The 17,033-nt window shown below is 40.1% G+C and overlaps 1 protein-coding gene across 1 annotated transcript in view; it reads left to right on the top strand.

Annotated features, from left to right (window-relative positions):
• LOC121387560 overlaps window positions 1-17,033 on the top strand; it is a 71,033-nt gene that overhangs the window by 9,002 nt on the left and 44,998 nt on the right. Inside the window, exons 4-9 of the mRNA XM_041518715.1 lie at window positions 425-506; window positions 6,039-6,238; window positions 11,687-11,968; window positions 12,556-12,750; window positions 14,826-14,996; window positions 16,905-17,033. The exon at window positions 16,905-17,033 is cut by the window's right edge and continues 219 nt beyond it. Of these exons, the coding sequence (XP_041374649.1) occupies window positions 425-506; window positions 6,039-6,238; window positions 11,687-11,968; window positions 12,556-12,750; window positions 14,826-14,996; window positions 16,905-17,033 (1,059 nt within the window). The remainder of the gene's footprint in view (window positions 1-424; window positions 507-6,038; window positions 6,239-11,686; window positions 11,969-12,555; window positions 12,751-14,825; window positions 14,997-16,904) is intronic.

The raw sequence follows: 17,033 nt of genomic DNA, 5'->3' as shown, positions 1-17,033 counted from the left end.
TCTCTCTCTCTCTCTCTCTCTATCTCTCTCTCTATTCTCTCTCTCTCTCTCTCTCTCTCTCTCTCTCTCTCTCTCTCTCTCTCTCTCTCTCTCTCTCTCTCTCTCTCTCTCTCTCTCTCTCTCTCTCTCTTGAGAGACTCTCTCAAAACTCAAGGTATCAACAAACATACGTTTTTTAAAAATAGTTACTGTTTTTCTTGTCCAGGAATTAACATCACATGGTGTTACAAGATACTGGTGTTTCACACAGGAATCAACATCATGTATTTTTACAATTGCTTTTTTTATTCACGAGTTACTTGGGTTCACTGAGTTTTTACAAGTTACTGGGGTTTTTATAAACCCAGGAATCAACATTACTAGTTTTGCTTTATCCGAGAATCAACATCACGTATTTTTACGAGTTACTGATTTTCTTTTACAGGAATCAACATAACGTGGTCAGGTATTCACGTCAGAGATGGAAAACTGCTGCTGGATGGAGTCAACCCCACAACTCCACAGACGTAAGAAACGTCGTCGTCATCGTCGACTCGAATTACAAAATTGTTTAGGCCTACATATATATAAGCTATAACTCAGTGTTCATTATAGCTCAGTGTTCACTGTGGTTAAGTGTTCATTATAGCTCAGTGTTCACTGTAGCACAGTGTTCATTATAGCTCAGTGTTCACTATATCTTAGTGTTCATTATAGCTCACTGTTCATTATAGCTCAGTGTTCATTATAGCTCAGTGTTCACTATAACTTAGTGTTCATTATAGCTCACTGTTCATTATAGCTCAGTGTTCACTATATCTTAGTGTTCATTATAACTTAGTGTTCATTATAGCTCAGTGTTCATTATAGCTCAGTGTTCAGTATAGTTCAGTATAGCTCAGTGTTCATTATATCTTAGTGTTCAATATAGTTTTTAATATAGGTCAGTGTTCATTGTAGGTCAGTGTTCATTGTAAATTAATGTTCATTATAGCTCTGTGTACATTGTAGTTCAGTGTCCATTGTAGCTCAGTGTTCATTATAGCTTAATGTTCATTGTAAATCAGTGTTTATTATAACTCAGTGTTCAATGTAGTTCAGTGTTCACTGTAGCTCAGTGTTCATTATAGCTTAGTGTTCATTGTAGTTCAGTGTTCATTGTAGTTCAGTGTCCATTGTAGTTCAGTGTTCATTGTAGCTCAGTGTTCACTGTAGTTCAGTGGTCATTGTAGTTCAGTGTTCATTGTAGCTCAGTGTTCATTGTAGTTCAGTGTTCATTATAGCTCAGTATTCACTGTAGCTCACTGTTCATTGTAGTTCAGTGTTCATTATAGCTCAGTGTTCACTGTAGCTCAGTGTTTATTGTAGTTCAGTGTTCATTATAGCTTATTATAGCTGGGGTGGTGCAACATTTCAAAAGGCACACACCAATGTGACAAGATACTGCATGTCGTCCAGTAAAACGAAATACACGTAGAACTGCTGTATTTATCTGATAATTAATATAGATGTTACGGGATACTTCAAACTTCGGGTGGTAGGGTGGGGGTGAGTACCCTCAGCACACTTTGCCTGGATCCGCGCAGGCGTAACACCCGACTTCATGTACGTAAGTGGTGAACATCAGATGGCTAGAAAACAGGAGTAGCCCAGTCTGACGGATAATCTGACGACCTGGTGTTTGTTATCGAGTCTCCACCAACTCACTCCACGTCTCGCATGGATGGAGAAAGCTCTTTTCGCGGTTTGCTATCGACTGGCTCCCATTTCCGATACACTGTAAGTCGTAAATATGGCCGTAAACATACGCTATTCTTCTATCTGGAATTTTAAGAGAATTAGTCACCAGGTAATTCAAGGCCGCAATAGGAAATCTAGGTCTACATTAGCAAATTAAGATAAACATGGCCTATGGCAACTATATGTCGATGTTTATCGTGATCAATTGTACCTCATTACAGTCAAAATATATATTATAATTGTAGGGTGGTTGTTTTTGCAATACATACAGATTTGATTGACGTAGAAAGAAAAGGAATGTTATTTTGGAAACATAAAAAAAAATATTTTGTATTTATCAAAGATAAGTTTCAAGACAACAACATGATCTCAATACATAATTTATTTTCTAAACAGGTATATATATATGGATTTACTAGGTCTAATATAAATGATGGTTAATGTAAATGTGGCAAATATTTTGGGTCACGGCTGAATTACATTATATTTTATTGGGCTGCCGACAACACCATTTATGGCGAGCCCCAATAGCGACAACATAATACAACACAACTGGGCTGCCGACAACACCATTATGGCGAGCCCCAACAATCAAATACCGTATTAATAATTTCTGGCAGTTATTTCCCTTTGACCCTGGGAAACAGAGGCCAAGTGTTTTAACTGTTAATATTTACTACTCATCAGTTATTTCCCCTTGACCCTGGGATGACAGAGGCCAAAAGGTTTTTAACTGTTAATAATAATTCCCCCCAAAAATATATACATATGTACATTGCCTATACTGTTACTTTAAGCAACCTGTAATCGCCATGTGTCATGTAACCCAACCGTGCCATGTTATAATAAAGATAATAAGTTAATCAAATCTATTATTTATAATCCTATATAAATATTTCAAAAGTTCCAAGATAGCTTCTAATGATGTCTCCGATAGTCATTAATAACTAAACAGAAAATATGATATGTAATCACATTCTACAAATTTGTGACTGTTTCAGGAATATCACTGATTGAATATGATTGTCACTTTGCTCTACGAACAAGTCCAGCAACACACTAAATTGAGAAATATCCATGAAGGTCTCGCACTAAAAACCAGGGAAAAACACTAAACTTTTACTTTGAACATTGTGTAAAAACCTCTGGAAAAGCGATAGACCACAACACAAAACATGGTGAACACAAAACACAGTGTTAGGCTGCTGCATGTTACTATATGTCCAGACTTCTTGCAGCTTCACAATCTGGCACAGATCCAAGCTCTGCAACAGCATCACTGCAAAAGAAAACACACAACAGCAGTATCTTTCTATCTTAACACATTCTCAACAATGGGTGGGAGGGATGGGTTTATTTACTATTTTTGTGCCAATTTTTTTTTTCTTCAAACTGATATGGTTGGTTTCAGACAAAGGAATGAAAAAGGGCGGCAATAAACCGGATATTATGCTCGTTGTTACTCTGACCGCTGCGAACAAGCCAGTGTTTGAAACGGTTTCTAAGCTTGCCGTAACATTACCAAATACGATTTCCCTTCCTTAGATAAATTCATCTATTCTGTAATTAATAGATGGCATTATTTGCAATTTTTAAAAACATTGTTTAAGATAAAAATAAAACAACAATAGTGACTTTATTTTAGTGATAAATAAAACAACAATACTCACCTGTAGTGACACAAATAAAACAATACTCACCTGTAGTGACACAAATAAAACAATACTCACCTGTAGTGACACAAATAAAACAACAATACTCACCTGTAGTGATACAAATAAAACAATACTCACCTGTAGTGATACAAATAAAACAATAATACAAACCTGTAATGATACAAATAAAACAACAATACTCACCTGTAATGATACAAATAAAACAACAATACTCACCTGTAGTGATACAAATAAAACAATACTCACCTGTAGTGATACAAATAAAACAACAATACTCACCTGTAATGATACAAATAAAACAACAATACACACCTGTAGTGATACAAATAAAACAACAATACACACCTGTAGTGATACAAATAAAACAACAATACTCACCTGTAGTGATACAAATAAAACAATACTCACCTGTAGTGACACAAATAAAACAATACTCACCTGTAGTGACACAAATAAAACAACAATACACACCTGTAGTGATACAAATAAAACAACAATACTCACCTGTAGTGATACAAATAAAACAATACTCACCTGTAGTGACACAAATAAAACAACAATACTCACATGTAGTGACACAAATAAAACATCAATACTCACCTGTAGTGACACAATAAAACATCAATATTCACCTGTAGTGACACAAATAAAACAACAATACTCACCAGTAGTGACACAAATAAAACAACAATACTCACCTGTAGTGATACAAATAAAACAATACTCACCTGTAGTGATACAAATAAAACAATAATACAAACCTGTAATGATACAAATAAAACAACAATACTCACCTGTAGTGATACAAATAAAACAATACTCACCTGTAATGATACAAATAAAACAACAATACTCACTTGTAGTGATACAAATAAAACAACAATACTCACCAGAAGTGATACAAATAAAACAATAATACAAACCTGTTTAAGATATAACTAAAACAACAATACTCACCATGCTGATAATGAAAACATCTAGGGGGTTTCCTTACGGATCTGCTAGGGGTGTGGCTGTCCTTACGGATCGCCTAGGGGTGTGGCTATCCTCGCGAATCTGCTAGGGGTGTGGCTGTCCTCGTGGATCTCCTAGGGGTGTGGCTGTCCTCGTGGATCTCAAAGGGTGTGGCTATCCTCGCGGATCTCCTAGGGGTGTGGCTATCCTCGCGGATCTCCTAGGGGTGTGGCTATCCTCGTGGATCTCCCAGGGGTGTGGCTATCCTCGCGGATCTCCTAGGGGTGTGGCTATCCTCGCGGATCTCAAAGGGGTGTGGCTATCCCGCGGATCTCCTAGGGGTGTGGCTGTCCTCGCGGATCTCAAAGGGGTGTGGCTGTCCTCGTGGATCTCCTAGGGATGTGGCTATCCTCGTGGATCTCAAAGGGGTGTGGCTATCCTCGTGGATCTCCTAGGGGTGTGGCTATCCTCGTGGATCTCCTAGGGGTGTGGCTATCCTCGTGGATCTCCAAGGGGTGTGACTATCCTCGTGGATCTCCTAGGGGTGTGGCTATCCTTGCAGATTTCAAAGGGTTGTGGCTATCCTCGTGGATCTGAAAGGGGTGTGGCTGTCCCCGTAGATCTCCTAGGGCTGTGGCTGTCCTCGTGGATCTCCTAGGGGTGTGGCTATCCTCGTGGATCTCCTAGGGGTGTGGCTGTTCCCGTGGATATCTAGGGGTGTGGCTATCCTCGTGGATCTCCTAGGGGTGTGGCTGTCCTCGAGGATCTCCTAGGGCTGTGGCTGTCCTCATGGGTCTCCTAGGGGTGTGGCTGTCCTCGTGGATCTCCTAGGGGTGTGGCTGTCCTCGAGGAGCTCCTAGGGGTGTGGCTGTCCCCGTGGATCTCCTAGGGGTGTGGCTGTCCTCGTGGATCTCCTAGGGGTGTGGCTATCCTCGAGGATCTCCTAGGGGTGTGGCTGTCCTCGTGGATCTCCTAGGGGTGTGGCTGTCCTCGAGGATCTCCTAGGGCTGTGGCTGTCCTCGTGGGTCTCCTAGGGGTGTGGCTGTCCTCGTGGATCTCCTAGGGGTGTGGCTGTCCTCGAGGAGCTCCTAGGGGTGTGGCTGTCCCCGTGGATCTCCTAGGGGTGTGGCTGTCCTCGTGGATCTCCTAGGGGTGTGGCTGTCCTCGTGGATCTCCTAGGGCTGTGGCTATCCTCGTGGATTTCAAAGGGGTGTGGCTATCCTCGTGGATTTCAAAGGGGTGTGGCTATCCTCTTAAGGCCAAGCTACGGATAGTGGATCATAGAAGGGTGGTTAGCGTATAATATATGGAATACTTGTACCATAGTTGTTTCACAATTAGGAATGTTAACGACATATTTTGAGATCGTACAGGCTATCAAAAACCTATTGTTTGAATTCCACACATGCCGGAAGTTTAAAACCCCCAAACAAACACGTTATATGGGGTGGATGAGGGGCTATACAAGGTTACGTCATGTAATACATAAATGGAGTGCATGATCTTCAAAGTGGGGGAGGTGAACATTTGATTTGCTTAAACTAAGTGACATTATACACACATTAGTCAAGTGTATGTACATGTTAGTGTCTAGTAATACCACTATACCGAGCGGATGCAAAGTTTGAATGTTACACAGAGGTTAATTAAAATTCACGACGATTATATGTTTGTTATTTTTGTTGTTAGGTTTTCCGATACCTGGCAGTGGGCAGTAGGGGAACCATCACTGGACGGTGACAAACTGTGCGGGCGAGCGCTCCTTCCAGTGACGTCACGGACCCAGACCGCTGATAAAGTGGGAATTCGAAAACGATCAGCTGCGAATGCACCTGGACGTAGAAGGGTTAACACACGAGACAACACAGACAGAAGGGTTAACACACGAGGTAACACAAACAGAAGGGTTAACACACGAGGTAACACAAACAGAAGGGTTAACACACGAGGTAACACAAACAGAAGGGTTAACACACGAGATAACACAAACAGAAGGGTTAACACACGAGGTAACACAAACAGAAGGGTTAACACACGAGATAACACAAACAGAAGGGTTAACACACGAGGTAACACAAACAGAATGGTTAACACACGAGGTAACACAGACAGAAGGGTTAACACACGAGGTAACACAAACAGAAGGGTTAACACACGAGGTAACACAGACAGAAGGGTTAACACACGAGATAACACAAACAGAATGGTTAACACACGAGGTAACACAGACAGAATGGTTAACACACGAGGTAACACAAACAGAATGGTTAACACACGGAGTAACACAGACAGAAGGGTTAACACACGAGGTAACACAGACAGAATGGTTAACACACGGAGTAACACAGACAGAATGGTTAACACACGAGGTAACACAGACAGAATGGTTAACACACGAGGTAACACAAACAGAATGGTTAACACACGAGATAACACAGACAGAATGGTTAACACACGGAGTAACACAGACAGAAGGGTTAACACACGGAGTAACACAGACAGAAGGGTTAACACACGAGGTAACACAGGCAGAATGGTTAACACACGAGGTAACACAGGCAGAAGGGTTAACACACGAGGTAACACAAACAGAATGGTTAACACACGAGATAACACAGACAGAAGGGTTAACACACGAGGTAACACAAACAGAAGGGTTAACACACGAGGTAACACAAACAGAAGGGTTAACACACGAGATAACACAGACAGAATGGTTAACACACGAGGTAACACAAACAGAATGGTTAACACACGAGATAACACAGACAGAAGGGTTAACACACGAGGTAACACAAACAGAATGGTTAACACACGAGATAACACAGACAGAATGGTTAACACACGCGGTAACACAGGCAGAATGGTTAACACACGAGGTAACACAAACAGAAGGGTTAACACACGAGATAACACAAACAGAAGGGTTAACACACGAGGTAACACAGACAGAATGGTTAACACACGAGGTAACACAAACAGAATGGTTAACACACAGAGACTGTATTGACACATTGCATCAGAAGGGTTATCTACATATTGCATCAGAGTCTGTAACTACATATTACATCAGTGTCTGTATCGACATAACAATCAGTGTCTGTAACACCATATTACATCAGAAGTCTTAACACACGGAGTAACACAGACAGTGTCTGTATCGACATATTAACACAGTGTCTGTATCGACATAACACAGACAGAATCTCTAACACACGATAACACAGGCAGAATCTGTATCACACAGGTAACACATCAGAATCTGTATCGACATATTACATCAGTGTCTGTCTACATATTGCATCAGTGTCTGTAACACACAATTGCACAAACAGTGTCTGTATCACGAGATACACATTACAGAAGGGTTAACACACGAGGTAACACAAACAGAATTAACACACAGATAACACAGACAGAAGGGTTAACACACGGAGTAACACAGACAGAAGGGTTAACACACGAGGTAAAACAGTCAGAAGGGTTAACACACGAGGTAAAACAGACAGAAGGGTTAACACACGAGGTAACATATTGCAAACAGAAGTCTTAACACACGAGATAACACAAACAGAAGTCTTAACACACGAGGTAACACAAACAGAAGGGTTAACACACGAGATAACACATCAGAAGGGTTAACACACGAGGTCTACACAAACAGAAGTCTTAACACACTAGATAACACAGACGAGAAGGGTCTGTAACGACATATTGCATCAGTGTCTGTATTGACATACTGCAACACAGTCTGTATCGACATATTACATCAGTGGTTAACACACGAGGTAACACAGGCAGAAGTCTGTAACACACGTATCACACGACAGAATGCATCAGTGTCAGAATCGTTAACATCAGTGTCTGAATCTACAGACATCAGTGTCTGTATCGACATATTGCATCAGAGTCTGTAACGACAAATTGCATCAGTGTCTGTATCGACGTACTGCAACACAAACAGTAGGGTTATATTGCACAGTGTCTGTATTAACACATTGCAGAAGTGTTAACATCTACATATTACACAGTGTCAGAATCTACATATTGCATCAGTAGGTAACACATGCAGAAGTGTCTGTAACACATATTGCATCAACACAAGTATCGACATATTAACACACGGTCTGTAACTACATATTGCATCAGTGTTAACACACGACATAACACAAACAGAATCTGTAACACACGGAGCAACACAGTCAGAATGGTTAACACACGAGGTAACACAGTCAGAATGGTTATACACACGGAGTGTCACAGGCAGACATATTAACATCAGTGAGGTAACTACAGATTACATCAGTGTCTGTATCTACACACGAGGTAACACACGAGGTCGACATATTGCATCAGTGTCTGTATCGACATATTGAACAGTGTCAGAATCGACATATTACATCAGAGTCTGTATCTACATATTGCATCAGTGTCTGTATCGACATATTACATCAGTGTCTGTATCACACATATTGCATCAGTGTCTGTATCACACGGAGTATCGACATATTGCATCAGTGTCTGTATCTACATATTGCATCAGTATCTACATATTACATCAGTGTCTGTATCGACATATTGCATCAGTGTCTGTATCTACATATTACATCAGTGTCTGTATCTACATATTGTATCGACATATTGCATCAGTGTCTGTATCTACATATTGCATCAGTGTCTGTATCTACATATTACATCAGTGTCTGTATCTACATATTGCATCAGTGTCTGTATCTACATATTACATCAGTGTCTGTATCTACATATTGCATCAGTGTCTGTATCTACATATTGTATCGACATGTTGCATCAGTGTCTGTATCTACATATTGCATCAGTGTCTGTATCTACATATTACATCAGTGTCTGTATCGACATATTGCATCAGTGTCTGTATCGACGTATTGCATCAGTGTCTGTATCGACATATTGCATCAGTGTCTGTATCGACATATTGCATCAGTGTCTGTATCGACATATTGCATCAGTGTCTGTATCTACATATTGCATCAGTGTCTGTATCTACATATTGTATCGACATATTGCATCAGTGTCTGTATCGACGTATTGCATCAGTGGCTGTATCGACATATTGCATCAGTGTCTGTATCGACATATTGCATCAGTGTCTGTATCGACATATTGCATCAGTGTCTGTATCTACATATTGCATCAGTGTCTGTATCTACATATTGTATCGACATATTGCATCAGTGTCTGTATCTACATATTGCATCAGTATCTACATATTACATCAGTGTCTGTATCGACATATTGCATCAGTGTCTGTATCTACATATTACATCAGTGTCTGTATCTACATATTGTATCGACATATTGCATCAGTGTCTGTATCTACATATTGCATCAGTGTCTGTATCTACATATTACATCAGTGTCTGTATCTACATATTGCATCAGTGTCTGTATCTACATATTACATCAGTGTCTGTATCTACATATTGCATCAGTGTCTGTATCTACATATTGCATCAGTGTCTGTATCGACATATTGCATCAGTGTCTGTATCTACATATTGCATCAGTGTCTGTATCTACATATTACATCAGTGTCTGTATCGACATATTGCATCAGTGTCTGTATCGACGTATTGCATCAGTGTCTGTATCGACATATTGCATCAGTGTCTGTATCGACATATTGCATCAGTGTCTGTATCGACATATTGCATCAGTGTCTGTATCTACATATTGCATCAGTGTCTGTATCTACATATTGTATCGACATATTGCATCAGTGTCTGTATCGACGTATTGCAAACAGAAGGCTGTATCGACATATTGCATCACAAACTGTATCGACATATTGCATCAGTGTCTGTATCGACATATTGCATCAGTGTCTGTATCGACATATTGCATCAGTGTCTGTATCTACATATTACATCAGTGTCTGTATCTACATATTGCATCAGTGTCTGTATCTACATATTGTATCTACATATTGCATCAGTGTCTGTATCGACAGAATGCATCAGTGTCTGTATCGACATATTGCATCAGTATCTGTATCGTCTGTATCTACATATTGCATCAGTATCGTCTGTATCTACATATTGCATCAGTGTCTGTATCGATATATTGCATCAGTGTCTGTATCGACATATTGCATCAGTGTCTGTATCGACGTATTGCATCAGTGTCTGTATCGACATATTGCATCAGTGTCTGTATCTACATATTGCATTAGTGTCTGTATCTACATATTGTATCGACATATTGCATCAGTGTCTGTATCGACGTATTGCATCTGTCTGTATCGACGTATTGCATCAGTGTCTGTATCGACATATTGCATCAGTGTCTGTATCTACATATTGTATCGACATATTGCATCAGTGTCTGTATCGACAGAATGCATCAGTGTCTGTATCGACATATTGCATCAGTATCTGTATCGTCTGTATCTACATATTGCATCAGTATCGTCTGTATCTACATATTGCATCAGTGTCTGTATCGATATATTGCATCAGTGTCTGTATCGACATATTGCATCAGTGTCTGTATCGACGTATTGCATCAGTGTCTGTATCGACATATTGCATCAGTGTCTGTATCTACATATTGCATTAGTGTCTGTATCTACATATTGTATCGACATATTGCATCAGTGTCTGTATCGACGTATTGCATCTGTCTGTATCGACGTATTGCATCAGTGTCTGTATCGACATATTGCATCAGTGTCTGTATCGACATATTGCATCAGTGTCTGTATCTACATATTGCATCAGTGTCTGTATCTACATATTGCATCAGTGTCTGTATCTACATATTGCATCAGTGTGTATCTACATATTACATCAGTGTCTGTATCGACATATTGCATTAGTGTCTGTATCTACATGGTAGTTCTGGTCGTTCTAATGTTTGTAGCAGCCCAACTGATTTATACCTCATAGTAATTTATATTAGGACATAACATTAAATCTGAGGCAGTGGAAACAGACACCTGATTGAATATATAGACAGTGATACTCTAACAAGAACATGTTTGTCATAATTAGGTTAAAGCTGACTGACAGCCGGTAGTCCCGAGCGCAACAGCATGAGCGTCTATCTACTGTCATACAAAACATCGACAGTACAATACGTATTCATAACATGAGTAAGTGTAGGCGGTAACCGATTTGCACCACACCGCTAAGTGACGTTGCATGACGTAATAATGACGTCAGCTCAGTGAGAGGCGGGGTTGAACAAGTGTGCGGTTATACAGATTTATTGCAATAATGTGCATTGGGAAAACAACCCAACTGTGCTACAAATGATGTCAGTCATTAACATGTTCTATTAATTGCAAACGTTGGTAGACTGGGCAGCGGCTCCACACCAAGATGTGTTACGAGAACTCGAGCTTATCACGGGCAACGGCAGACAAGTGGAGAAAAAGCCGACTGGATTGTATTCTGATTACAACAGACGCGACAACCGTCGTCGAAAGCGAGCTGCATATTTACCTGGGATCATTCGAAGAATTAAGAGAGCTGTGCAGACGGTCGCACAGAATGCCGTGGTAACAATGACCGACTGTGAGAAAAAACTGCCATTCATTTGTCAGAGCCATGGCTACAGATATAGTGGAGTAAGACAAGGTATGATTCTACTCGTGGATACACAAGTAAAAAATATGATAATATAGTAAGATATAATATCTCCATTCCTCAGTCAGTATATTCTGCTGCAATTCTCTCTCTCTCTCTCTCTCTCTCTCTCTCTCTCTCTCTCTCTCTCTCTCTCTCTCTCTCTCTCTCTCTCTCTCTCTCTCTCTCTCTCTCTCTCTCTCTCTCTCTGTTCAAACGAATATTTTATCTGAAATGATAGTAAAAATTCAAGCACTAATCCACGATTGAAGACTCCCATTTAATAATATAATAGTATGGATCAGCTTTATGCATTGGTCAGACGTGGTGGATGAAGTCACCCTGGCAGATATCATGTCATATAATTGCATTTCTTATCAGTGTTGTTATGAGTAGGTCTTGTTATCTAGATGTTGAATGGACTAAACCAAATAACTCGAGATAACGGTGATTCGAGATAAACATAATGCCATGGGAAGATTTCTCAACCTCTGATATTTTGGTGTGATGAGATAACAGAGTTCGAGATAACGATGTTTGACTGTATAGTATAATATACAGTACATGTATATATGTATTTTAAATGTTTTCTTTTATAGTTAGTATATGCGGAACGGGGACGTTTGGAAATTACTATGCAAATCGATGCTATAGCATGGACACAAAGGCTGTAACATTTAACAAAGCCAAAGAAATGTGTGAAGAACAAGGGAAACAACTCGGCCGATACACAACCCAGTTCCATGTATCATTGGCAACAAGTGCATTGCAGCGGTTCCAGCGTACACAGGAAGGTTAGATGTAAAGATCAGTGGATGGTTTATCAAATTTGTTAATTTCTTTAATAATGGGTCCTCAATCGAATTTCTATTTTCTGTTTTTGAGTTGCAAACTCATTTCTTCCCGATCTGGCAACTCCTATCTTTCAACTTCTTTTCCTGTCCATCTCGACATCCCAGTCCTTGTCTTTCCAACCGCGACAGATGCTTGTCTTTTGTGGCCACCCGTGCAACACACCTGACATTCCCCATCTGATGTGGGCTTAGTCTCATTTTGGAGGGTTAGTAATTACTTGTGGCATTGTTAAGAGACACTTATAACCACCTACTATGCTCCCCTATTACTGGCGGTCGTTAGTGCTGTGGGTCAGACCAGCTTTATTAGAGGCAAAGGACGAGAATGCCAGGTGGGTGCAGGGAAGTACACAGAGACTGCACTCGTGGAGGAAGTTGAGACAGGTTGGTGATGGTGTGGACAGTTGAGACAGGTAGGTGATAGTGTGGACAGTTGAGACAGGTAGGTGAAGGTGTGGACAGGTAGGTGTTGGTATGGACAGTTGAGACAGGTTGGTGATGGTGTGGACAGTCGAGACAGGTAGGTGATGGTGTGGACAGTTGAGACAGGTTGGTGATGGTGTGGACAGTTGAGACAGGTAGGTGATGGTGTGGACAGTTGAAACAGGTAGGTGATGGTGTGGACAGTTGAGACAGGTTGGTGATGGTGTGGACAGTTGAGACAGGTTGGTGATGGTGTGGACAGCTCAGAAGACTTATTAAGTCCTTGAGATATGTGTTATCCACTAACCTTGGCCTTAAGGCCGGTAGGTACTTGGTTCGCCACCCCCCCCCCCCCCCTCCAATACTGGTTTCCCTCCTAAAGCGAGTGTCAACAACTTAATGGAGATTTTTAAGGTGGTACGACCAACTTGTTCATCACTGACCACTGACCATCAACCCACTGTCCTCGACAAATAGCCCAGGTAGCTGCGGGGTGCTTGAGCTTTAAAACATAAAAATAAGTTAAAATGAAATGTGAAATCTCCTTTTCCCCAATTATTTTGGTTTCGTGACAGCTCTTCATTTCAGCCGTCAGATCATCTTTGAGTTCATCTAATAACAAACATAATGATAAAACTGCCGTCGCAGAGCTATTTTTGCAGCAGCACTGCCGACTGCCGTAGCGAATTTCGAATATGAATGACAAAATCATTCGCTGATCAAAATCGTATCTCTGCATAAGACAGAGACAAAAGGACGCTTTAACAAAGCTTCCATGATCCACCATCGAAGGCTGTCTTTATACTGTCTTTATACTGATGCGTGTCTTTATACTATTTATAGTCTTTATACTGCTGCGTGTCTTTATACTGTCTTTATACTGCTGCGTGTCTTTATACTGTCTTTATACTGCTGCGTGTCTTTATACTGTCTTTATACTACTGCGTGTTTTTCACTATTAGATAAAAAAAAATTGATAATTGAAATGAGACATTACTTAGATTTTATCGTTTAGATTATTAATGTTCTTACATCCGAAGTGTTTCTGGTCATCCTGGTGTTTCCAATATCACAAAATGCATGTTTTATATATTTAAAAACGCACGTGCGTCTGAGAAATATCTGTTATGGAGACGAGTTCTGGTCTGTTTTTAAGGGTATTTCCCCGTTCCAACGACATAGACACGACAACGACATTGTTTAACTTTATTATAACTTTATCCAAATGTGTTACTGGTTTGTAAGTTAACTAAACTTGGGCCAGTATTTTTTTTATTATTCGGTTTACGAATCCGCTGACGTAAATTTTGCTCAAATAAAAATAAAATAAAAAGTCGTATTTTTTCACTTTTATTTATTATTTTTTGCCGCCGAATCACCCCTACTGATACACCCCAAACAGGTTTTTTGGTGTTTTATTTTTCCTTCCTCCTACCTTTGTGCACAAAAGTTCTTGTTCGTAAACCTAAAAATTAAAAAATACTGGCCTTAGTATCCATTTTTCACAAATTAAAACTACGGTCTGCCATTTTACTTAAAGACGTTACGTGAAAACGCTTTTCAGTTATGAACGATTCCTAAATACCTTTCAGTTGCCTCCTCCGTGACGAGCTTGGTGTGGGTACAGTCTGACCGCGACGACTGTTCAGTGGCCTTCGCCTTCCAAACAGACCAGCCGACCTTCAGCTCCGCGCAAACCGGCATACGTTGGCCGTGCAACTCGAGTCTGCCCTATCTGTGTGAGACACACGGAGTGATGCCAGGTGAGGCATACAGCTCTATTGTGTTTGACTATTATACAGTTGTATTGTGATTAAATGTAATACGGGTATATTATTATTAAATATCACACAGTTGTATTACGATTAAATAGTATACACCTATATTATGAATAAAAATCATACAGCTGTATTATGATTAAATAGCATACAGCTGTATTATGATTAAATAGTATGCAGCTGTATTATGATTAAATAGTATACAGCTGTATTATGATTAAATATTATACACCTATTTTATGAATAAAAATCATACAGCTGTATTATGATTAAATAATATACAGCTGTATTATGATTAAATATTATACAGCTGTATTATGATTAAATATTATACACCTATATTATGAATAAAAATCATACAGCTGTATTATTTGTATTATGATTAAATATCACATCTGTATTATGATTAAATACTATAAAGCTGTATTATGATTAAATATCACACAGCTGTATTATTATGTATTATGAATAAATATTATACAGTTATTTATGAATAAATATCATACTGCTGTATTATTATTAAATGATATACAACTATATTATGAATAAATATTATACAGCTGTATTATGATTAAATATTATACAGATATATTGTGATTAAATATTATATAGCTATATCACATAGGATTAAATAGTACGTTAATTTGTGATCGCTCTCTTTTATTTCTGTTTATCTGTCGGTATGTCTGTATGTCTGTCTGTCTGTGTCGTTCTGTTTGTCTCAATCCATCAACTCATCCATCCAACCATCCATGCATCCATCCATCCACCTATTTGTCAGTCCATCTGTTTGTCAGTCTGTGTCTATTCAGCAATTCATCTATCCATCAATTCATTCATTCATCCATCCATCCATCCAAGCTGAGAAAGAACGAACGGCCGTTTTTAGGTTTGGAGGAGGCACAAGCACTTCCTTTAATGTTCTTAATTGCCGATATTGTTAAGTGAATCAAGTTTCCTGTTATTTCATGTGATGTTTATTAATTTGGAAAACTAAGGCGTCAGAAGATGAAATCAAATTGAGAGGCGAGTTTTATATTAAACTGTCTTTCAAATGGGATGCCAATGTGTTATCTTCATAGTTTGGGAAGAGCTGAGTCTAAGCCAGGGTTCTCTGTCCTTAGCTCGTCCCCAGATGTTGATAGTCAACCCTAACCCTGTCCTCAGTCCACCCCCAGATGTTGATAGTCAACCCTAACCCTAACCCTCAGCCCACCCCCAGATGTGGATAGTCAACCCTAACCCTAACCCTTAGACCACCCCCAGATTTTGATAGTCAACCCTAACCCTAACCCTTAGCCCACCCACAGATGTGGATAGTCAACCTTAATCATAACCCTCGACCCACCCCCAGATGTGGATAGTCAACCCTAATCCTAACCCTCGGCCCACTCCCAGATGTGGATAGTCAGCCCTAACCCTAACCCTCAGCCCACCCCCAGATGTGGATAGTCAACCCTAATCCTAACCCTCGGCCCACCCCCAGATGTGGATAGTCAACCCTAATCCTAACCCTTAGCCCACTCCCAGATGTGGATAGTCAACCCTAACCCTAATCCTTAGCCCACTCCCAGATGTGGATAGTCAACCCTAACCCTAATCCTCAGCCCACTCCCAGATGTGGATAGTCAACCCTAATCCTAACCCTTAGCCCACTCCCAGATGTGGATAGTCAACCCTAATCCTAACCCTTAGTCCACTCCCAGATGTGGATAGTCAACCCTAACCCTAATCCTCAGCCCCACCCCAGATGTGGATAGTCAACCCTAACCCTGACACTGGACATATCCAAATGTGGATAGTCAACCCTAACCCTAACACTGGACACATCCAAATGTTTCTGCAATTTTTAAAATATTCTGTTTGTCATTATTGTTATTTCGTTATTTTTAGCCACTGTAACTCTAAACTTGACCCATCAGTTACTTGACGCCCAATGGGTTCCAAACGGCGCACAGCTAGTTCTTCCATCAGTGAGCTCCATGCAAAAAACTCTTGATCGTGCAAACAATATCACCTGTA

The sequence above is a fragment of the Gigantopelta aegis genome, chromosome 13 (genome assembly GCF_016097555.1).
Source record: "Gigantopelta aegis isolate Gae_Host chromosome 13, Gae_host_genome, whole genome shotgun sequence".
NCBI lineage: Eukaryota > Metazoa > Mollusca > Gastropoda > Neomphalida > Peltospiridae > Gigantopelta > Gigantopelta aegis.
Note: the sequence above shows the minus strand (reverse complement) of the source record. Positions and strands in the feature narration are given on the sequence as shown.